At 43.8% G+C, this 22,329-nt stretch overlaps 1 protein-coding gene across 7 annotated transcripts in view; it reads left to right on the top strand.

The window, feature by feature from the left end:
* Positions 1-22,329, top strand: part of aff3 (AF4/FMR2 family, member 3) — a 258,978-nt gene that overhangs the window by 213,791 nt on the left and 22,858 nt on the right. For all 7 annotated transcript variants that reach the window (XM_080197118.1, XM_080197117.1, XM_080197122.1 and 4 more), the window contains 3 exons: positions 5,907-6,043; positions 6,233-6,296; positions 6,410-6,546. In XM_080197118.1, the coding sequence (XP_080053244.1) occupies positions 5,907-6,043; positions 6,233-6,296; positions 6,410-6,546 (338 nt within the window). The remainder of the gene's footprint in view (positions 1-5,906; positions 6,044-6,232; positions 6,297-6,409; positions 6,547-22,329) is intronic.

Genomic DNA, 22,329 nt, shown 5'->3' with positions numbered 1-22,329 from the left:
AGGGGCTGGAAGTGTGTCGCTCACAGGCAGGTGGGTGTCAGATGAGCTGGAGATGCTCAGGGTTCCCTGGCTGGAGGGCCCCTGTGCTCCTTCATCAGGTGGTGAGGCAGCTGGAGTGAGATCCAGAAGCACAGTCCTCCTCTGGCAAACTCATAGCTTCCCACCAGTGTCTGCACCATGGAGCTCACTTGTTCAGACATGGAGGTCATGAGCTGAGCCATGGTGTGGACATCTCCTGCCGTGGAGTGCATGTCCTGTGCCAAGGACTCCACCACGGACATGACTCTCACACTGTTGGTCTTGTTGCGCTGCAGTGACGGCACCTCCTCAACTGAAGGCGATGGGACTCCTCCAGTCAGCCTTGCACTCTCAGGAGGGCTGATGTCATCCTTTCCTGACTCTGACTTTGCAGCTCCAGCAACTGTGGGACAACCTGGCCCAGGGGCATATCATCAGCGTGGGGCTCGCAGAGTTCTGGGCTCTGGCATTCCTCTGAGTGCTGGTTTCCTGGGACATTCCTGTCTCCGCAGATCTTCAGCTATGAGGTGCTCACCATTGGGTGACTCTGACGTCTATTTACTTAGTGAACCCACCGAAGTGAGTTCTGCTAAGTATCTGCATTGATTGACAGCTGTGATGCCTCTTCTGTGCTGAGAAGTCCTTCTCTGAGTTGCTGGAGTCCAGTGGGTCCAAGGGGTACGAGGATGGTTCAGCCTCTTCCACTGGCCAGCTTGCAAGAGAAGGGACATGCATCAGTGCATTACAAGGGATACGGAGGGAACATTGATTTCTCACTTGAGACTTGAGAAATGACAGTGTATGTGTTGAGGATTCTCACATTTCTCTGCTGCCTCCACTTCACTAGCAGTGCAGGCATGCTGTGCCTCCTCGGTGGACAGGTCGAGAGCTAACTGCTCAAAATGAGCACTTGCCCACTCACCTGATGAAGGAGTCGCACTCCAGAAGGTCATGATACCAAATAAACCTGTTGGACTTTAACCTGGTGTATTAAGACTTCTTACTGTGCTCAAAATGAGTGAGGGTTCAGAACTCAGGCATGACTCCAGCTGACTGCGCCCACTGTGGTTGAGTTTTTCCTGCAATGACACAAATAAGGAGAGCGTAGGTCAGAGTGTTTACATTTAAGATGGTGATGAGGTGTGTCAGGTGTGGGGCCTGGGTGGGAGCTGGACCGCGAGAAGCATAGCAGCTACTGGAGGATCAAGGTGATTGCCAGAGATGCAGGGAGGAGTGGAGGTGGGGGGGGGGTGGGGGGGGGGGGGGGGGGTGGTCCTGGTGCCTATTGTTGGCAAAAGCCAAGGTGGCTGCGTGAGAGAAAGGTTTGGGGTTACAGGGGCTGTGTGAGGGGGTCCAGTGTGAGATTGGGGATGGTTCACTTACCCTAGCTGAGTGAAGAACTTGACTCACCTTCCGACGCTGCTGCTCTGTCCTCTTCTGCAGTGCACTTGCACTGACCAGGATTGCCACTGCATCCCAGACAGGGTTGGTCATCCTGCAGGAAGGTTATCTCCTGGAGCAGAGGAAGAGTGTGTCCCACCTCTGCTCCGCTCCATCCAGCACTCTGGCGAGGGCCTCCTCCAAAAAGTGCAGTGCTGCCTTCTTGGCTGCCACCCCTGCAGTCATTGTGAAACCAGTGCTGGGGAGCCATTTATGTGGAGCTTCCCATTGCCTGCAGCAGTTCGTGGGAAAATCAGAATGACCACACTGCAAGTGACAACCATGAGATTAAAATATTATTACTAATGATGCATAAGATTCAGCCCAAAAACAAGTCAGCGCTGTTGGTGGGAAACTCAGTTTCTCACGCCAGAACCAACACTGCCAATTTTTGATAAGAGTTTGTCCTATGTCTGTAAGCACAGGCTAGTTGCATAAAGTCAATATTTTGCCTGTTGCAAACAGCGAAGGGACATACTGTTTGATATGATTCCCGTCAGTCATTGGCACATAGCACCCACATACCTGGCATCACACTGCCATTTCCTCCCTTTCCCCTCCGCTCCTTCCCCTTCCCCTCTTCCACTGACCTGATTCCACGTTGTCTCCTTCCCCATCCTCCTCCCTTCTCTTTCTCCCTTCACCACCTGTAGATCTCCATCATGGAATTAAGAGGCAAAGGTCGGCATCCAGGCTAAGCGCGAGGCCAATGTCCTGGCCCAGAATGAGGCCGGCATCCTGGCCCAGATTCAGGCTGGCATCCTGGCCATGAGCAAGGCTGGTGTTCAGGCCCAGAGTGAGGCTGGCATCCTATTGCATGTTGTAATGTGATAACTTCCTGCAAGCCGCAGAGACAGTCATCAGTCATTTTCACAGGGGAAAATCGGCCACAGTAACTTCAGTGTATATCTCTGACAGGATAAATGGGGTTGTTGCCACATTTCCACTGAAGTTACAGCAGCCATTCAGGAGAACTTCCAAGAAATTTCCTGGTCAATATATTATTTGAAGTCTGGCAGCATTTTTCAGATATGCATCGTCAATTACTTTCCATTTACATTTACTTTGTAAAATATTTCTTTAATCACTGGAACACTGAAAGGGAATTTTATGGTCAATTTCAGTTTCAGCGGCTCTGTACAAGCATATGGTTGGAACAAGAACCACATTTATATGATTTTGTTCGACCACAAGGAGAAAGAAGAATGACCAAATTAAGTTAGTCTGTAACAGAAAATCTCATTTAATCAAGTTTTCTACAGTTAGCTTATATTATAACATGCCTTTAAGGGATCGCAGCACCAATCACTCAAAGCAGATTGGATAAATGAATGTTGTAGATTCACTTATTAATTCTAGACACATATGAACACATATACATGAACAGAAAGCTTAAAGACATCTGTGGAATTGCATATGTGTACTTTGCTGAAAGCAAAAATGAAACTAAAACTTAATTACATGACTTACTTCCTTTGAGTGATGCCATGTTGCAATCCCTTCCCTTTAAGGCATTTTACAGTAGGTTGTAGGCCAATTCAATGCATTCTGTAACTATATTGGAATTATTATCTGTTTGGCAATATGGTGAATCATTGCAAAGTCTTCACTGGTTCTTCACTACTTAAAATTGACTTTGAAATTATGATTATTTGCTTAAAGTAAGGAAAAGGCAGAAATCAGCATAATTGTCTTGATCAATTTCTATTGTAAATGGGCGACAGGGTTTGGTACTGCTATGTTCAAATTTTCTTATACTTTAATATTGGTGTAAGAGGTAGGGAAAAGACTGGCGAAAGTGAAGAATAAATTCATCCACCTATAGCTCAAACAGATATGAGATATAGAAGCTGGAATGCTGAGGAGTACTTAGAAGGGAATTTATAAGTGATTTTTCCTCATTCGTCACAGCAATACTTCCCTCAATCCTGATGAAGGAAGTAATTAATCACTGGAACACTGAAAGGGAATTTTCTATAGTCAACATAGATTGACTCCTATGTTTGTCCTGTATTTATCTGAATACCTAAAATTATTGCAGTCCCAGTTCTGTTGGCAACTCAGAGCAAGTGAAATTACATGTGTGCTTTGAGAGCCCAGATTTAGTCTGGGCCAATTTGTGCAGGTATATTCAGAGTGCTGAGTTTCAAGAAGCATTGGAATTGATATAACTGAACAAAAGATTATTTCTATAATTTTAACTGCTTCATGTTTTCTATAATTCTTTTTGTCTTTCTCCCCTTTCCAGGAGGCCTTGCCTTCCACTAGGGTTTGATTTTGTGGAAGCCAAGCAGTCTCCATGACCCCAATCACAAAGCCATTCTTCATATGGAAATCAGACAAAAAGTTGACAGGATATTCTACAGTCAGAGGCAATATAGACCAGTCAACTTGAAATGCCCACACAGAGGGGTATGCCAATAATCAAGAGCAGGAGCATTGGTTGATTTTCCTCCTGTGCCCAGTTAATCTGAGGCCAGTTGTAGCGCCACAACCCCCACACATATAAAATGGTTATTGCAACACAGTCCAAGAGTCAAGTCCCATATTTTGGTTCAAATCACTCAGGGTTATTTGCCATTACTAACTGAACCCATGGTAGGAGCTGCTTTAATGGCTGCCAACAGGTTTGGTCCCCTGGTGCTAGCACGAGAGGACATAGCTTTAAATTGAGGGGTGATAGATATAGGACAGATTTCAAAGGTAGGTCCTTTACTCAGAGAGTAAATGCCCTGCCTGCAACAGTAGTGAATTCACCAACATTAAGGTCATTTAAATGGTCTTGGATAAACATATGGACGATATTGGAATAGTGTAGATTAGATGAGCTTTAGATTGGTTTCACAGGTCGCCGCAACATCGAGGGCCGAAGGGCCTGTACGGTGCTGTATTGTTCAATGTTCTACTATGGTCTATAGGACATTGAAAGGCTAACAGAGTGGGCAGACAAGTGGCAGATTGATTTTAACACAGGAAAGTATGAAGTGATGCATTTTGGTAGAAGGGATAGAGAGAGGTAATAGAGACTTAATGGCATGATTTGAAAGAGTACGGAGGCACAGAGGTACCTGGGGGTCTATGCGCATTGATCTTTGAAAGTGGCAGGATATATTGAGAGATTAGTTAGCAAAGTATGTGGGATCTTGGGTTTTATAAATAGAGGCATTGAGTACAAAAGCAGGAAGTTATGCTGAACCTTTATAAAGCTTTGGTTAGGCTCCAAATAGGATATTGCATCCAGTTCTAATCACCACACTTAAGGGAAGATGGGAAAGTCTTTGAGAGAGTGCAAAGGAGATTTGACAGAATAATTCCTAGGATGGGGGGTTTTAGTTACAAGGTTAGATTGAAGAAGCTGGTTGTTCTCATTGAAGCGAAGGAGATTAAGGGAGGTGTAAAAGATTATCACAGGCTTAGCTATGGTAGAGAAAGAAAAGCTGTTTCCGTTAACAGATGTACACCGACTAAATGACATGGAATAAAGATTTTGGGCAGGAGATGGGAGGAAGAATTTTTTTTACACAGTGAGGGCTAATGACCTAAAACTCGCTAACTGTGAGGGTGGTAGAAGTGGACATATCAATGATTTCAAAAGGAAGTTGGCTGAGAACTTGAAGGCAATAAACTTATTGGGCTACTGGGATCATGTGGGGGAGTAAGAATGACTGGCTTACCCTGGAGGAAGCTGAAATAGATACAGTGGACTGAATGGTCTCCTGTGCTGTAAATGATTTTGAGAATTATGTGAAGGACAGTTTGTGCTGTTTTGAGGAAGCAAGATAATATTATGCTAATTTTAAAAAATGTATTTTTTCCATTCCAGTTCTGTCACATTTTCTTACTTTGCAGACTAGTCTATTTATAATCATAAGTCATTTTCCACCAGCTAGGAGGATGGAGCAGTACAGTTTCTTCTTTAATATCTACCAATGTTAAACCACATATGTGCAATCCAAATGCTGGTTGCCAGCATTTGCCTATGTATTAAGTGATTCATTCCCGTTCAAGGCTAATGCCATTGATTTATTCTGTGACTCATTCCTTCTCGAGACTTGCTGATTCCAATTCACAGCTGTCAGAGATTCTGCCAATACTGAATACTGTACTCGAATTCACCTTTTGTGCAGTGCAGTTAATAATTATGTTTTGTGGATAATATTATTGGAAGACACATGGAACCAAACTTACAGAAATCACTAACATTGTTGGCAATAGCCTCTTTGATCCACAAAGCAATTTTACAGTGAATCAAATGAGCTGTCACTATTCAATGTAATTACTGTTCTGCAGTGTATGACTAGCTACTAATTAGCACATTGTAGCTGTGGTCTGTCATATTGTCCAAACCTTTATAAACAGCTTTTGTGAAGAATATTATTAACATGTTCTTCATTCTGATTTATTTTGCAATAGACTACTATAACTATTTTGCTGTATTTATCATGCAGAAAGGGCTCCACATTAACTCAGAAAGCAATCACCTTTGCAATAATCTGTCAAATCAGCCACCTCAAGCAAGTTTATGGTCATCAGCATCAAAGGGGCAAAAGGATTCCTGGAGAGCCAGGCTTGTATTTGATGAAAAGTAAGTAAGGCACTTTGAAAAAGTTACATTTTAATTAAATGTTAAGTTGAGCACCACTAAAAATGATAATCAATACTCTATGGAATATGACACCTCCAGCAATTTTCAATTAATTTCTATCATTCTTGTACTGAATCTACCATGAAAACATTCACCACTTTTGGAACTTCTTGATTTATGTTCACACAGGCAACACAATGCTGACTACTACTTGCAAGAAGCAAAGAAAAAGAAGCACAAAGCTGATGCTGTGGTAAATGTGGTTTTGTATTATGATTTGAACCTCTTGCCACTTTGGAATATTATACATTTTAAGATGTCTTCATGAATAAACTTCAAAGTTGAGTCTATTTTTGTTTGATCTAGGTGGAAAAGTTTGGAAAGGCAGTGAATTATATAGATGCAGCATTATCCTTTATTGAGTGTGGCAATGCTATGGAGCATGGGCCCCTTGAAGCCAAGTCTCCATACATGATGTATTCTGAAACAGTGGAACTTATCAGGTATGTTAAAAATTAAAAGATCATTGATTGCAGAAAATGGATAATAGTGTATATAGTTGATATAAGGATTTATCTAAGTGCAATCAAGTGCAATAAAACAGTGCACTGACATGGGTGAGCAAGGATCTTGACCCAGAAATTCCTGAGAATGGTTGTTTGGAGTGGCTGAATACTTGGCCCAGGTCAATTTATTGGAGGAAATGTCATTTATATATTGCAGGAAAGTAGTCACAGCATTAATGGGACACCAGCCTTGGATACAGTAAATAATGTTGGTGTTGTAGCTAAGAAGACCAGCAATCCTGGTCCAACATGTTTACAATATTTTTAGTGTTGCCACTTTCTAATTAGGCCAGTTTCTGTGGTTGATTGTTTTCAGGAAACCGATCTTAAATTTTCCTGAAGGAACTTTGCATTAGCCAAGTTTCAGAAGCCAAGTAGTGTTATGTACAAATAATACGATATGTGTAACTTAACTTATTTTCTTCATTTGCATAACATTATAAAATGCCTGCCTAAATGTAGACAGGGATATCATGAGTCCAATTTTCTTCAGAGTGCATTTCTGATTGTCTATTTGCCTAGACAATAGCACTTTTCAACCTACATGTTTCTGCTATTTGAGGACCTAACATGCCAACCTTTCAAAAACTGAAAGTATAGCTGGGATATAAAAATGATACATTAGTCCAGTAGAAATTATAATTGTGACATTGGACCAAGGCATATTTTTGGGAAAATTTAAGTGAGTTTTGCCCTACCATTGCTATGTATTCTCAACTTGCTTGATACTGACATTGTGTGACATAGGAAATGATTCCACCCTTCAGTGCTAATATCCTTCATCTTGATAAACCTTTTTTAAAGATATTTTTCAGTTGTAGGAATGTAACAATACAAGCATTAGAAAATCCCATCCATTTTTTTAAGAGTTTACTTTACAGCAAACACTCTCAGGGACTGGATGGCAAGAAATCACAAGCATTCATTTCAGTGGGCAGAAAATTGTAGGATGTGTACATTTGGTTTCCCATGGTGCACTTTCTGTGAGTTCCACTTCCTGCTTGAAGTGCAGGGATGTGGAATCCGTCTTCATATGTGTAATTCATAGAGTTGATTTTCCAAGTCTTTCCACACCACAAATTATCGTTGGAATGACATAAGTGTAAATGCAGGTGTTTTGTGGCAAGTACATCACTGTATATGATAAGCTGGAAACTCCAACTTTATGCTCGGATGTTTGAGTAAAGCTTAAGATATTGTAGACAATCTGTAAGAGTTTATCAAATAGCTAATACACATGGTGTTAGAACTAATATAGTAACTTTTAAAGGTCCCATTGCATATCACAGCAAACAAAATTTTGGAAACATGGCAACATTTGAAACAATGCTTGCAATAGTAATTATCATACAAGTCATAGAATCCCTACCGTCCATAAAGAGGCCATTTGGACCATCAAGTCTACACCGACTGTCCTACAGAGCCCAGGCCTTATTCCCACAGCCCCACATATTTACCCCACTAATCCCCCTAAGCTGCACACCTCAGGACACTAAGAGGCAATTTAGCATGGCCAGTCCACGTAACCTGCACATCTTGGGACTGTGGGAGGAAACCAGAGCATCCGGAGGAAACCCACACAGGCACAGGGAGATCATGCAAACTTCACACAGTCATCCAAGGCTAGAAATGAACCTGGAACCCCAGCACTGTGTGGAGCAGTGCCAACCACTGTGGCACCGTGCTACCAGTCAAAATAGACAAACTGCATACCAGAGCTTTAATATATGAATTACCTGAGAAAAGCAACTGAGGTATAAATTACATTTACCTGTGCAAAGAAGAGGGTAAATGAAATATGAAACTATTAATGACCAAACTTGAGTAATATTTCATGCTTCAGAAGAATCTTACATATAAAAGAAATACTTTTAATTCTATATTCAAGCTCAAAAATGTACATCATAGGGTTATTAATGAAACAAAGGGATAGAATTTCTATAGAAGCTCCCAATTAACACCTTAAAATTGGTGGAAGGTCAGCGCAAATCCAAGAGAATACAGCATTTATACATTTTCCTGACATTTCTACTGATCTTCTGCTGAAGTTATAATAAGAGATTGGAGAATCTTGTCATATAGCACAAATTCTGTCAGTGTGGTTCCCTCATTGAAAACATTATAGTCATTAAAGATAATCAAGCAAAATTAAAGAGACAGGCCAATGCTTGTATAGCAGCAAAAGTCAACAGGAGATAGTTAAAGAACCTTTGTAATACTTTCAGTCCTATAAATAAAGCAAATAGAGCAGAGATGTTACTTTGCACAATGAGGGAAAAAGATCTGTAACTGTTCAACTAATCATGCCAATTACTGTGGTAATTTGCATAAAGAGAAAAAACTGCCCAGTGTGTGGCCAAATGTCAGTGCAATATGAAAAACAAAACCATGTTGTTAAAGTGCACAAAGCCAAAGCAAAAATGTGCTGATCAGATAAGCAAAAGCATCCTGAAAGAAAGTGCACATAATGAACAAGCAACGTGAGATAGAGTGAGAATGATTTGTTCTGTAGATGAAATTCAGACTGAAGATAACATTGAGTAATCAGGTCAACCTCAAGATTAATAGCAGACCATCAACTGGTAATTTTAAGTTAGACACAGGAGCTCACTTTATTACAATGTCACAGTCAGTTTATGGAGTTTCAGTACAAAACTGAGCAAGTCGAACCAAAGGTGCTGATCTACTCTGGCCAACACATCAAGCCGTAGGAAAATATGATGTGGTATGTGGATACAAAAACAAATACCAAAGACTAAATTTCTAAACCCTGGAAAAGCAGGTAGACCACAAGTATCCTACAATTTAGGATTGATAAAAATGGTTGATATAGACACTAACAATAAACACAGTGTTAGGGAGGCTCATTAACGTATGCACTGGCTTAGAAATCATAGCAGGAAAGCACAGCATATTATTAAAGACAATTCAGACATCCAGCAGGGAAAATGCCCATTGAAATCTGCGAAAATACTTAATGAGCTGGATAGAATAGAGAAACCTGAAGCAATAAAATTAAAGAACCAAGCCTGTTGATCGGCAGTATAACAACAGTAATTAAACTAAGCATTGAACAAGCATGAATATGTCTCAACCTGGAGTTTTGATATTGAGATGAATAGCTCAGTTGCAGAATTTCTCAGCTTATTGCACCCGTTTTGGCAGAAAGACCCCCCAAATGAAGCAATCTATGCTGTGGGAGGGCAGGTGTTGGAAAGAGTCAGGCCCACGTTCCGAGAAGCAGATCAGAGGCAGTCACTGGGGCAGCTGAGTGCCAAGGCAGGCTGGTTAAAAGGTTTGCATTGGTTCTCTGTGACCAATTGCATTTTAGACCTTTCAGCCCTTACCTCATCAATCTCTATCAACTCCCCCATGCCACCTCAATGAGTAGGATTTTCTGGCCTTGCCCGCTGCCAAGATCTTCAGGTCCTTCTAAAGTCAATGGACCTTTGGCTGCTTCGCTGCCGCAGCCACAGTGGGACTTACCATGCTGGGACCTAAAAATCCCAGCCAATGCCAACTAATGTTCCCACCTGATGCCAATGGTCTCTCATGCCCTCCATGCCAACTCATGGACCTTCTATATTAACTCGTGGACCTTCTGCCCATAAACCCTATGTACAAAAAGTACAGAACCAATTAACCTTATGCTAACAATGACATGTATGAAGCAGTTTAGGAAAACTACGTATTCATAATACTTTAAAAAACAAGTGTTCCCATAACCCTACAAAAGTGACAATCAAATAAAAGGTCACAAACCCTAGATTATCTTGAACAAATGTCAGTTATTCTATGTGATAGTCTTATTTAGGGAAGAAACAAATAGAAACATGGACAAAGGCAGGGAAAAGTCCAGCAATAAGTAAGGAAGCTCAAGAATAATTATATGTTCAAAATTCAAGAAGTCAGTAACTTAAAACATGGAATCCCAGCAAAAACACAGTTTAAAATATTGATGTGAAACTGTTGACAAAAATACTCAAACAATGATGGTTGATCTCTTATTTCCTGAATTTGAAAGCAACAATTGTTGAAACGTTGAGGGCAATTATCCCAGTCCATTGTGCTGCTCAGTAGTGCAGTGGGCTGGGAGACATCAGCGGGAGCCGATTCATGGGCTTCCCGCTGGGCAGCCGGGCTTCCGCATCTCCCAGCGTAAAAATTTCAGTACCAACCGATTTGTGCTGAAAATCAGCATGGTGGCCATTTACATGCATTACCATACCTTTGTTAGAATGTAACTGGTGATAATTTTGTATTGGATGTAATGTGACCAATGGCAACAAGATGTGAGGCTGACCCAGTAAACTATGGAACCAATTACAGAATAATGTAATAGTCATCTGACTAGCTGACTCACTATAATTAAGAACCTATGTAGAATTGTGGAGAGCTTGGATTGGCCTAGGCTGAGGGCCTAAGTTTGGAGTAATGACGTTTCTTTATTAAATCCTTTCTTTGATTTATAAGTTGGAGTAAGTTTTCTTCTATTTTTATTATCTGCGTTTGAAGAGTTACTTCTAATGAAACAACATTTACATAGCATTAACGGGTCGCAACCGAAATCTACCACACCTCCCACCCCCTCACTCCCGCTAGCATGTCCCCCTTTTCTGGCTGGTATGATGTCACATTAGTGGGGTTTATAACTGCTCCACAAAAGTTAGGACCTGATGTGACAGCACTGAAGAGGAACAAGGAGATAAGTGTTATGGAGCTGCAGCCCCCTGAATGCAGGGGTGGATGGAGACAGGGGCTGGAACATTCTCTATGGGTTGGGGAAGTTCATTGAATGCTGGAAGTGCTGTCCCTAGACCCAAGGATGTTTTACTTTTGTCTCTGTGGAGTGGGGTGGGGCACTTAGAAACATAGAGCAGGAGGAGGCCTTTTGGCCCTTGAAGCCTACTCTGCCATTCATCACAATCAAGGCTGATCGTCCACACAATAGCCTAATCCTTCTTTCTCCCCATAACCTTTGATCCCATTTGCCTCAAGTGCTATATCTAGCTGCCTCTTGAATACATTCAATGTTTTGGTATCAACAACTTCCTGTGGTAATGAATTCCACAAGGTCATCACATTTTGGGTGAAGAAATGTCTCCTCAGGAGGGGAAGGGGACCATGTGCTGCTTGAGGCTCATCAATTCAGGCAGCTGGTGGTCCAAGCAGGAGCGCTCAGTTAACACAGCCACTGATACTGCATGTACTCTGTAATGAATGGGAACCCATCCTGTGTGGTTGATACCTGTGCCAATTCAATGATGCTATCCTCAGAGGATTCTTCAGGGCTTCTCTCTCAGATATCGTCCGAGGTGTCCTACGGAGTCTCAGCATGAGCAGGAGGCGGGGCAGCGACACGAGAAGGGCCTGGAGCATCAGGATCCACCCAAGTAAGAAAGGACACACAATAGTGGAAGGGAGGGAAAACAGCCCACACAGCATGGTACTTACTTCAAAGAAGCTCTTAAGAATAGGATTAGCTGATGATCACTTGCATGCCAGCTGCCGACCTGGCTGTCACTAACCATTCTCACCTCCACCTTCCCTAACAGCTCCAGGCTGCGCTTTCAAACCCAGTGAGCAGGCACAGCTTGGATACTCCACTGCTAGTTTTCTGTGGGGACATAAGGGGGGATTGAAAACATGATGTATGGAAGGGCATAGGGTGCAATGTCTGTCAGGGGTGGGGAACTCGGGTGGGCCTTTCCTAGGCAGAGCCTCCCCACTGGGGGTGCTGATTGGGGGGGTTCTACAGGGATTGGAGGCAATGCTGGGGGTAGGGAGGGATGGGGTGTGGGGAGTGGGAAGGCCAGTGATGTCCAGATCAGTGGGGGATGGTGAGACCAGTGATGTCTTTGGGTCACTGAGGATGGTGAAGCCAGTGGTGTCCAAGTCAGTGGGGGATGGCAAGGCCAGTGATATCTGGGTCAGTGAGGATGGCACCACCAATGGTGTCCAAGTCAGTGGGGGATGGCGAGGCCAGTGATTTCCAGATCAGTGGGGGATGACGGGGCCAGCAATGTCTGGGTCACTGGGGGATGGTGAGACCAGTGATGTCTGTCTGGATCAGTGGGGGATGGGGAGGCCAGGAGGCCAGCAATGTTTGGGTCAGTGGGGAATGGGGAAGCCAGCAATATTTGAGTCAGAGGGGGAATGGGAGGCCAGGAGGCCAGTAATATTCAGGTCAGTGGGGTTGGGAGACCGATGATGTCCATGCGGATCAGTGGGGGGATGGGGAGGCCAGGAAGCCAGCAATGTCTGGGTCAGTGGGAATTGGAGGGGTGGGGGTGCTCAGCAATTTCCTGGTCAGTGGTGATGGGAAGGCCAGTTATGTTTGGGACAGTTGGAATGGGGAAGCCAGTGATGGCCAGGTCAGTGGGGGATGGGGAGACCAGGAGGCCAGCAATGTCTGGGGTCAGTGGGGGATGGAGAGGCCAGCAATGTCCAGGTTGAGGAGGATGCGAAGGCCAGCAATGTCTGTCTGGGTCAGAGGGAATGGGGAGGCCAGTGATATTTGGGTCACTGGGGGGAATGGGGAGGCCAGGAGGTCCATGGAAGGGGAGGGACGCTGGTGAAAGGCCAGGAATGTTCTTGTGGGGGGGAGGGGGGTGGAACAGAGGCCAAGCTGCACACGGTACAGTGCTGCAGCAGGACATAGGCAAAGAGAAAGGGAAAAGGAACGTAGTAGTGACTGGGGATAGTGGGGTGAAGGGTATTGACACTGTCCTTTGTCACAATGACAAAGTGCACAGAAGGGTGTGTTGTCTGCCTGGTGCTCGGGTCCGGGATGTCGCATCTGGGCTGCAGAGGAACCTGGAGTGGGAGGGTGAGAATCTGGTCGTTGTGGTACATGTGGGTGCCAACGACGTAGACAAAATGTGGACTGAGGATCTGGGGAGGGAGTATGAAAAGCTGGGAATGGAATTAAAAAGTAGAACCGACAAGGTGGTTATCTCTGGGCTACTGCCTGAACCGTGTGCAGATGGGTGTAGGGTTGACAGGATTAAGGAAGTGAATGGGTGGCTCAGGGATTGGTGTGGGAGGAATGGGTTTGAATTTATGGGGCATTGGCACCAGTATTGGGGTAGGTGGGACCTGTTTGGGCGGGATGGGGTTGGTCTGAACCGTGCTGGGACCAGAGTGCTGGCGAATCGAGTAAAGAGGACTGTAGACAGGGCTTTAAACTAATTGGGGGGGGAGGGTGCGAGGGTAGGTGACGTTACGAGGTCTAAAGTTAAGGAGAGTGTACATGTAAGGGAAGAGGCCGAGGATGTCCCAATAATAGAGGGAGTAGGGGGCGTGAGTATAGTTGGTGGCGTTGCGGCAAATAGGGTCCAGGTGAAGGCTGGGATGAAAGCACTTTATCTGAATGCACAAAGCATCCGGAATAAAGTGGATGAGCTGATGGCGCAGATCGACACAAATGGATACGATCTGGTGGCCATTACAGAGACGTGGCTGCAGGGTGACAGGGACTGGGAGCTGAATGTACAGGGCTATCAAGTGTTTAGGAAGGATAGGCAGGAGGGAAAAGGGGGGGGCGTAGCTCTGCTGATTAAGGATAGCATCACGGTGGTAGCAAGGGATGATATTGGAGCCAAGGAGCAGAGGGTGGAATCGTTGTGAGTGGAGATTAGGAACAGCAAAGGGAGGAAGACGCTGGTGGGTGTCGTCTATAGACCCCCGAATAATGATCTGGAGGTGGGGCGGGCTGTTAACGCGCAAATAAGTGCAGCGTACAGGAATGGGACGGCCGTAGTTATGGGGGATTTCAATCTGCATATTGATTGGTCGACCCATGTTGGACGTGGGGGGCTCGAGGAAGAGTTCTTGGAATGCTGCCGGGATAGTTTCCTCGAACAGTGTGTGTTGGTGCCGACGAGGGAGCGAGCTATCTTGGATCTGGTGCTATGTAATGAAGCGGGTAGAATTAGGGACCTTGTGGTGAAGGATCCTCTTGGGGAGAGTGATCATTGTATGGTGGAGTTTCTGGTGCAGATGGAGGAGGAGAAAGTGGGTTCCCGGACACGCGTCCTTTGTTTGAATAGAGGGGAATACGGTAGGATGAGAGAAGAATTGGCAAATGTAGACTGGGAGAGCGCGTTGGAGGGAGGGTCTGTTGAGGAGCAGTGGAGGATCTTTAAGGAGATCTTTCTTGGTGCTCAACGGAAATTTATTCCGATGGTCAAAAAGGATAGTAGGAGGAGAGGTAATTAGCCGTGGATAACGAAGGAGGTGAAGGAAAGTGTTAAACTAAAAGCGGAGGAATTTAGAGTAGCTAAGAGTAGTGGGCGAGAAGAGGATTGGGAGAGGTTTAAATGTCAACAAAGATTGACAAAGAAGTTGATAAGGAAGGGTAGGAGAAACTATGAAGCTGGGCTAGCGCTTAATATAAAAAAGGATAGCAAGAGTTTTTATAAATATATAAAAAGGAAGAGGCTGGCTAGGGTGAATGTTGGTCCTTTAGAGGATGAGAAAGGGGACCTAGTGGTAGGGGATGGGGATATGGCTAAGGTATTGAATAACTTTTTTGTTTCTGTCTTCACGGAGGAGGACGTGAATAATTTGCCGGGTGTTAGCGATGGAAAGGTGGTAGGACTGGAGGGTCTTAATGACATTACTGTTACTAGAAAGACGGTGCTCGACAGACTGGAGGGGCTGATTGTGGACAAGTCCCCAGGACCGGATGGAATGCATCCGAGGGTTCTGAAAGAAATGGCGGAGGTGATAGTGGATGCCTTGGTGGTTATTTTCCAAACGTCGCTGGATTCCGGGGAAGTGCCGGATGATTGGAAAACGGCTAATGTTACGCCGTTGTTTAAGAAGGGTGCCAGGCAAAAGGCGGGGAATTATAGGCCGGTTAGTTTAACGTCTGTGGTAGGTAAAATGTTAGAATCTGTCATTAAGGAGGAAATTGCGAGGCATCTTGAAGGGAATTGCTTGATAGAGCAGACGCAGCACGGTTTCATTAAAGGGAAGTCGTGTCTGACAAATTTACTGGAGTTCTATGAGGATGTGTCTAGGGCGGTGGATAGAGGAGAGCCGGTGGATGTGGTCTTTCTGGATTTTCAGAAGGCGTTTGACAAAGTGCCTCACAAGAGGTTATTGCAGAAGGTCGAGGGACATGGAGTTGGGGGTAGGGTGTTAGCGTGGATAGAGGATTGGTTGTCAAATAGGAGGCAGAGAGTGGGGGTCAACGGGTGCTATTCGGATTGGCGGATGGTGACTAGTGGAGTGCCCCAGGGATCGGTGCTGGGGCCTCAGCTTTTTACCATTTATATAGATGATCTGGAGGAGGGAACCGAGTCGAAATTTGCTGATGACACCAAGATTGGGGGAACGGCAAATTGTGCGGAGGGTGTGGAGAGTCTGCAGAAGGATCTAGATAGGCTGGGCGAATGGGCCAGGAAATGGCAAATGGAATTTAATGTTGGCAAGTGTGAGGTGGTCCACTTTGGTAGGAAGAATGGTAGGAAGGACTATTACTTACGGGGTGAAAAACTGCAGCAGGCGACGGTGCAGAGGGACCTCGGGGTCCTTGTGCATGAGTCGCAAAAACCCACCTTGCAGGTGCAGCAGGTGGTCAGGAAGGCGAATGGGATGCTGGCCTTCATAGCGAAGGGGATTGAATATAAAAGTAGGGAGGTCTTGCTGCAGCTGTATAGGGCATTGGTGAGGCCGCAACTGGAGTACTGTGTGCATTTTTGGGTGCCGCACCTGCGCAAAGATATTTTGGCCTTGGAGGGAGTGCAGAGGAGGTTTACTAGGCTGATACCGGAGTTGAGGGGGTTGAGCTATGGGGAGAGGCTGAATAAACTGGGCTTGTACTCGTTAGAGTTTAGAAGAATGAGAGGAGATCTCATTGAGACGTATAAGATGATGAATGGGATGGATAGGATAGAGGTGGAAAGACTCTTCCTGCTCAAAAAAGACAATAGGACTAGGGGGCACAGCCTCAAGATAAAAGGGGGGCGGTTTAGAACGGAGTTGAGGAGGAACTTCTTCACTCAAAGGGTGGTGAATCTCTGGAATTCTCTGCCCGTTGAAGTGGTGGAGGCTGCCTCGCTAAATATTTTTAAGACGCGGGTTGATGGGTTTTTGATAGGAGAGGGGATTAAGGGTTATGGGGAGAGGGCGGGAAAGTGGAACTGAGCAGCGACAGATCAGCCATGATCTTATTGAATGGCGGGGCAGGCTCGAAGGGCTGGATGGCCTACTCCTGCTCCTATTTCTTATGTTCTTATGTTCTTAACTCCAGCAATGTCTATGCTGGGAGGATTTGTTTAGCGATCTCTGAGAGATTGGCGTAGCCTCTTCAGTGGGAATAGGCCCCACTCACCAGTTTTCAATGTGATTCATGCTAGGGCTCTATGTGACGCACAGAGTGTGGGGGATTCATTTTGAAAATCCCACTGAAAAAAACCTGCGGGATTTCCTCCAGTTTTTACACAAATTCAACACTTAGAATTTTTTTGGGAGAATCCCGGCCATTAAGAGAAACTAAGAAAGACCAATTATTATGAGGGTAGGGATTACTGATTTTTCAAGCATTCTGAGATACAAAATTGTTGAGACTTTACAGATGAACCAAAGAGGGGCTGTTGTACCTCTCCCCTTCCATATCTGCTGTCAAGATTTGAATGATGCTGGCAAGGCTTTATTTATTGCTCAACTATGGTTGTGAAAACAGTAAGCCTTCTTCTTAAGTTGTTTGTATGACTGAATGGCTTAGTCACCCATTTCAGGGAGGATAAAAGTCAATCACATGACATGGAATTAGAATTCTTTCCAGTAATCATTTGGGTTTTTACAACAGATCAATAGCTTTCCTGGTCATTTTATTGGTTCCAGCCCAAAAATGAACAGATTTATTGAATTCAGCTTTATGGCTCACAAAGCGGAAATGCAATTCATAATCTTTGAAACGTGAAATTGGAGGTTTAATCAGTACACCACCATGTCAGCTAGAGAAAGCTTACTTTGGAAAGATATGTTTCCCAGAGAAATTGAAAACTCAAAGATATGTCTTGTTCTGATCCGGTATGTCAATACTAAATGCAAATACGATGAATCAATAGCCAATATGAGTGAGAAAATGTGCAAAGAGCTGCAGAACTCATGCGGCATTCTGAACAGGCTTTGGTGGAAGTTGGCATGGGTACATTTGATTTTTACTCAAATTATTTATTTATTTGTCACAGATTATTTTTCGAAATGCCTGGACTCAATTCATTCCAATACTCAAAAGTTAATGCCTATTGCAAGTAGCAGTCATTAGATCTCTTGTTCGTCCTTTGAGACAAAGATGACCATTTGTGATGTTTGATTGGATTCACAAAGCTGACAGCTCAGGCCGATTTGTACCCAGAAGGCAACCTGGCAATGTCAACCTGTAAGAAGTCTCATAACACCAGGCTAAAGTCCAACCAGTTTATCTGATTGTGGGTTTACTATCTTTCACAAACGCTGTTCCTTCGTCAGGTGTGTGGAAAGTTCTGATCAGACGTGTCCACACACCTGACGAAGGAACAGCATTTCCGAAAGCTTGTGGGTTTACTATCAAATAAACTGGTTGGACTTTAACCTGGTGTTGAGAGACTTTCTTACTGTGTTTACCCCAGTCCAACGTCGACATCTCCACATCATGAGTGTCAACCTGTGCCAGTGCAGTGCTGGGGGCCATTGCCAGGGCACTGCCTGGCCATGTCATTCTTCCTTGGGAGCTATACTGACCTTTGTGTCCCAAGAAGGATCCCCTCAACAGATTTATGTCTAGGTAAACCTGTTGTATACCTCTCAGAGGGGAGAAAATCTGGTGACAGGGATGTTTAATTATATTTAAATTATTATTATATATTATAAATAAATATATTGAAATCAGGTTTGTGCCCATTATGAGAGTGCAGGCTCAAGAGTAGAGATAGTGGGCTGTTTTTTTAAATAAGCAAGATGTGACTAGTGATGCGCTGCAAGCACTGGTTTGAAGCCTTAGCTATTTATTATATTCATTAACAACTTAGATAATGTAATGAAAAAACACACATCCAAATGACTCAAAGCTAGGTGGCATTGTAAACAGTGTAGACGGAAGCATAAAATTACAAAGAAATATTGATCGATTGGGTGAATAGGTAAAAATGTGACAAGTAACAGGTAAATGTAAGGTCATTTATTTTCCATTTCTAAATGACCTGTAATTCTGATACATAGATCATCAAAATGCATGAACAGACGATAATCAAAGAGGCTATGTAATCTTGGCCTTTTTAATTGTAGATCTGAAATACAAGGTGGTGGAAATCATGCTTCATCTCTATAAAGCCCTGGTGCGACCACACCTGAAATACTATAAGCTGTTCTGGGCACCATACCTTAGAGTAATATATGTAGCCTCGTAGGGAGTAGGCATAGATTTACCAGAATGAAACCCAGACTCCAAGGGTCAAATTGAGGGGACATTATGAAAACTTGGGTTGTATTTTCTGGAATTCAGAAGATTAAAGAGTGTTTTGATAAAAGTTTTGAAAATATTAAAGGAAACAGCTAAGTGTGCAGAAAACACACACCACGCTGCAGTCGACTGGGAACAAGTTCCTGAACGACTGGTTGACCGCATTTGAAGTATATTGTACGTCATAGGATTTGTAATCCAAATTCCAGGATTAATGATCCGGAAGACAAGAGTTTAAATCCCATCACACAGTTGGAGGATTTAAATTCAGTGAATGAAACTAGGTTGATACTTTGGAACCATTGATCACAAAAATACTAGATTGTAGTAAAAACCCACCTGCTGTACTAATGTCCTTAAGGGGAGGAAATCTTCGCATTATAATGTTCACAAGAGTGTTCTTGGTGCATTCTTGTTCTTTTTACCCATAGACAGAAAGGATAAGATCTATATTATGCAACATGTTTGAATGTGGGAGGACGTGAGAAGACTGAGCTGGTTTGGATGACTGCTGAAACAGTAGATCTCAAGTCACCAAACACTGGGCACCCCTGGTTTAGATATTAGAGCCAAATCTTGAAATTAGGAAACACCTGTGTATGCAAAAGCTGATAGATGTTTGGCTCTCTTTTCCATAAATGGTAGATCAATTGTTAATCTTATTATCTAAGACTGGTAGATTTTTGTCAACCAAAAGTACTAAGATATAGGGCAAGGATGGACAGATGGATGGGAGACATTGGCGTAGTGACAATGTCACTAAATCCAGAAGCCTACAGACTAACATTTGCGATACCTGTGTTCAGATCTCACCACCTTTTCAACAGCTATTAGGGATGGTTAATATATGCTGGCTTAGCCAATAACACTCAAATTTCATGAAATAATATTTAAAGAGCTGGTGAATTTAAATTCAATTAATAAATCCAAAATGTAAAGCTAGCCTCAGTAACGGTGACCATGACAATTATCACTGATAGTTGTAAAAACCCATCTGTTTCATTGATGTCCTTTTGTGGAGGAGATCTGTGATCCTTACCCAATCTGGCCTACATCAGACTCCAGAGCCATAACAATATTATGGCTCTTAATGGCCCTCTGCAGTGGCTTAGGAGGCAATTCAATTAAAAGGTATTTAGGGATGAGCACCAAATACCAGCCTTCCCAGCAATGCACAAACGAAGTGAAAGAATACATTTTAAAAAATGGAGTTAGATTATAGATCAGCCATGGTTGAACTGAATGGTAGACAGACTCAAGAGGATAAATAATCTTCTTCTCTTTCTACATTATTACTTCAGAGAGATGAACTTCCATCTGTAAAGTTGGAACCTCTCTTTTTGGGTAAATCCACCATTCACACGTAATTATACCTGGAGTATCTAGCTTGAATTCATTTACCTTGATCTCAGTGAAACTGGTACATTTAAGTGAACTACTCATATCTGGCTTGCTTAGCTATATAAGCTTAACTTCTGTAGCCCTGCTCGAGATGTACTTTTCAGTCTTAGATACAGGCTTGTACCAAACAAAGAATTATAAAAAGGAACTAGAACTTAAGCAAGAACTGCAGACTGAAAGCTGAAGATTAAAAATGTAAACTGAACTTTAGGTCTCAATTTTAACTTCTGGACAGGAATAAAACTAAATTGAGGTAGAAGAGATACTCAGGCAATTTTAATGATCAAACATCACCAATATACATACAATATACCTCTTGCCAACTCCACCAGAACAACAAGGAAGCTGATGGGAATCGGTTGTCTGGCTGTTAAAATCAGCTACAAGACAATGTAGTCAGGGGAATAGTCCCTCGTGACAGGCAAAGAAGGGAATCCCCAGTTGTTGGTTGGGGGGCAGGAAAGGTCTATAATTTACTTGTAGGGATTGGGGAAACATTTCTGCTTCACCTGGTCCACAAGGAAATGAAGAAAGGATGTTCAAATCTCACCCTGTTGACTCAGTTCTGGCAGATTTTCTCCACAGATTTAGTCAGGCAGAAAATCTCCACCCCCCCCCCCCCCCCCCCCCTCAGACATCAGGTGAAAATAGCAAATTGATTGTCAATGGCATCATAGGGTGGGAATGGAGTGGTTAAGACATTATGACATTCAAGTGTATAGGGGAGTTAAAATCAACCTTTTTGTGTCTCAAATACTATCTAATATATGCTTAACTTCTAAAGAAACTCCACAATTCTGTTGACTAATCTGACTGAAATGTGTTAGAAAAGCTCAACTAATCTGTTGTCAATCATCTCACACAGTTCTGTAGGTAGCCTTGATGACCTTTAAATCAATGAAGTGCCAGGACCTAGACATGCCAGGTCACTCCATTGCTTTAGGTCGTTTCTAACAAAGGGCCTCACACAAGTCCAGACAAGGCAGGACATATTCAATAAGCCATCTACAGACTTGTGGTCTTGAAAGCGTGCCTCTGTCCCTGGTAAGGAATGTTTTGTTTGTATAAGCCTTCAAAGTTAAATTAGCATTAACCCTTTCCTACCATTCAGTCATAATATTGACGAAGTTTTCAGGACTAATTTAAGGCAGCTGTTAGGGCATTTCTGCTACACAGTTGAGAAGGAGTATAAGAGATCTCAATAAAGCATTTGAAAGGCAGGTGGCGGTCTGAGCCAAAAAAAGAAGCAGAGGGAAACAACAAACTAAACTTGAGATTTGGAAGACATACCTATGCAAGATCTGAAAATCACTTCATCGATCAAGGAGGCAATCTTGCCTTCTCTCCCCTCTCTGGGGCACTGCCAGCCTGGCACACTTGCAGTGCCCACTAGGTACTGGGCAGTGCCAAGGGGGTGGGGTCTGAGGGGGCAGGACCTAGTGAGAGGTGTGGGACCTGAAGGGGGTGGGGCCTAAGGGAAACATGCAAGAGTGGTGCTGTGCACACTGCAATGAGGATTGGGGGGGGTGGGGTCAGGGGAATGCTGTGCACTCTGCAACTGGCGATCAACAGGATGAGGGGGGCAAGCGGCTGTGCAGGCAGGCAATTAGACGGTGCGTGGGGAGTGGGGGCAGGATGGGTGATCAGCCGGCCCGTACACAAGGGGGTTGGGTCCATTAGCCATGGAGCCCAGTGATACCTGGGGAGAGTAGAAAAGGAAAATTGTGTAATGTATGTTTGTGAAACCAAAAGAAATCAGTATTTGTGCAGAACAGAGATTTATGCATGGGCAATTGTGCCTCTGCTGTTACCTGCCAGCTTTCAGGCAGGCTTAGGCCCAACCCCTCTCCTGCTGGCAGGAAACA

Source organism: Carcharhinus amblyrhynchos, chromosome 10, assembly GCF_965287045.1.
Source record: "Carcharhinus amblyrhynchos chromosome 10, sCarAmb.v2.hapA, whole genome shotgun sequence".
Classification (NCBI taxonomy): Eukaryota; Metazoa; Chordata; class Chondrichthyes; order Carcharhiniformes; family Carcharhinidae; genus Carcharhinus; species Carcharhinus amblyrhynchos.
This window is presented reverse-complemented; position numbering and strand designations above follow the sequence as displayed.